At 37.9% G+C, this 1,779-nt stretch overlaps 2 protein-coding genes across 2 annotated transcripts in view; one reads left to right on the top strand and one right to left on the bottom strand.

Annotated features, from left to right (window-relative positions):
* Positions 1-1,384, top strand: part of LOC104786164 — a gene marked incomplete in the record, with an annotated part of 3,351 nt that extends 1,967 nt beyond the window's left edge. Inside the window, 2 exon segments of the mRNA XM_019227256.1 lie at positions 233-809; positions 895-1,384. Coding sequence (XP_019082801.1) covers positions 233-809; positions 895-1,173 — 856 coding nt within the window.
* The window catches only part of LOC104786173 (calcium-transporting ATPase 9, plasma membrane-type-like), a 7,754-nt gene continuing 7,275 nt past the window's right edge, over positions 1,301-1,779 (bottom strand). Inside the window, exon 33 of the mRNA XM_010511533.2 lies at positions 1,301-1,764. The gene's annotated coding sequence lies outside the window, so the exon portion shown is untranslated. The remainder of the gene's footprint in view (positions 1,765-1,779) is intronic.

Genomic DNA, 1,779 nt, shown 5'->3' with positions numbered 1-1,779 from the left:
TCTTTATTAGTTTCCAATCTTTAAAACATGTTTTTTTGTGGTTAAAAATTGTTCTCTTGTTTAGATCACTGATGCTGTAATGGTGGCAAAGCATCTTGGAGCAACCCTAGTACTTCCTGATATAAGAGGAAGCAAACCTGGTGATGAAAGGTTAGGGTTGTTTTGTTGTATGTTCATGACATTTTTTGGTTTGCTGATTTGTTTCTAAGCAATTTAACTGCTTGATCAGGAATTTTGAAGATATCTATGATGCGGATAAGCTAATTAAAAGCTTGGAAAATGTCGTTAAAGTTGTGCAACAATTGCCTGAAGAAGTTTCTCTAAGGAACATGGCCATTGTGAAGGTCCCTACAAGAGTTACAGAAGATTACATTAAGGAGCACATTGTTCCCATCTTCAAATCCAAAGGAAACATTCGAGTCGCATCATACTTCCCTTCTGTAAACCTGAGGAAATCCTCACAAGATGGCGAAACTGATCCTGTGGCGTGTTTAGCAATGTTTGGGTCATTGGAGCTGCAACCGGAAGTGAATGCAGTGGCTGAATCAATGGTTGAGCGGTTGAGGACTCATAGCCGGAAATCAGGTGGCCGTTTCATAGCGGTAGACCTTAGAATCGACGTACTTGAGAAGAAAAATTGCCATACAACTGGTGTTGGAGGGTCCAAGACATGTTACAACGCGCAAGAGATTGCTTTGTTCTTGAGGAAGCTTGGATTCGCCAGCGACACAACTATCTATCTGACTCAGCCAAGATGGGACAGTAGCCTCAACATCCTTAAGGATATCTTCCCGAAAACGTTCACTAAGGTAAGTAGAGATTTCCACATTCTTTATTCCAAGAAAGTGTTTTACACTATTGTTAATCTTGATTTTGTCACTTAACTAATGGCAGGAAGCAATAATGCCGGCAAGTAAGAGATCAAAGTACCTTGAATCAGAGAGTTCTGAGTATGAAAATGCTATCGACTTCTACATAAGCTCAAGAAGTGATGTCTTTATTCCAGCCATATCCGGTCTGTTTTATGCAAACACAGTAGGCAAAAGGATAGCTTTAGGTAAGCCTCAAGTGCTAGTTCCTGCAGAAATCTCAGAGACATCTGGCCTTGCTACAGATTTTATCTCTCCGTACATCTCAAAGAAGAACCACTTGGCTTATTCATGCTTTTGCTGACCTTCTCGCATTTTTAAAGTAATCTCCACGCATACTTCCTCGGAAGGCCTTCTCAGTTTTCATCAAGTGTAAGCAATTTCATTATTCTCTTGTTTTTATTTGTAAGTTTGCTTCAATATAAGTTGGGTTTTTTTTGCATTCTATAAATTTTGCTCTATAGTGCGAAACACATAAATTGTTTGTAAGATTGATTTAGTGTTGAGGGTTTCTAGTGAAGGAAGAAGAAACATGTGAACTAAGACAAGGATGTGATCTTGCTTTTCTCGAAAACCATGTTCATTTTTCCTCAAATCTAGTGGTAATCACACAGAGAATCCTCCATGTAAATACAACACTTTTGAAACCAAACCAAAGACTAAGCCAAACTCTCTCGTTAGTACAACCACAAATCCAATTCAATTCACAGTTGCACTTTTACATCATACAAAAAGAAGAAATAGGAAAAGGGACAAAAGAATTGAATCATTGCAGTATACATTTGAAAATATTTTTACCATTTAAAAAAAGAAAGAAAGGTTAGAGGTTTAGGCCATTGTCACAGGTTATATATCTGTTATTGCTTCTGTAGTTCCAGTATCGAGGAAGGTGAATCTAGTTTTTGTTGTT

The sequence above is a fragment of the Camelina sativa genome, chromosome 1 (assembly GCF_000633955.1).
Source record: "Camelina sativa cultivar DH55 chromosome 1, Cs, whole genome shotgun sequence".
NCBI lineage: Eukaryota > Viridiplantae > Streptophyta > Magnoliopsida > Brassicales > Brassicaceae > Camelina > Camelina sativa.
Note: the sequence above shows the minus strand (reverse complement) of the source record. Positions and strands in the feature narration are given on the sequence as shown.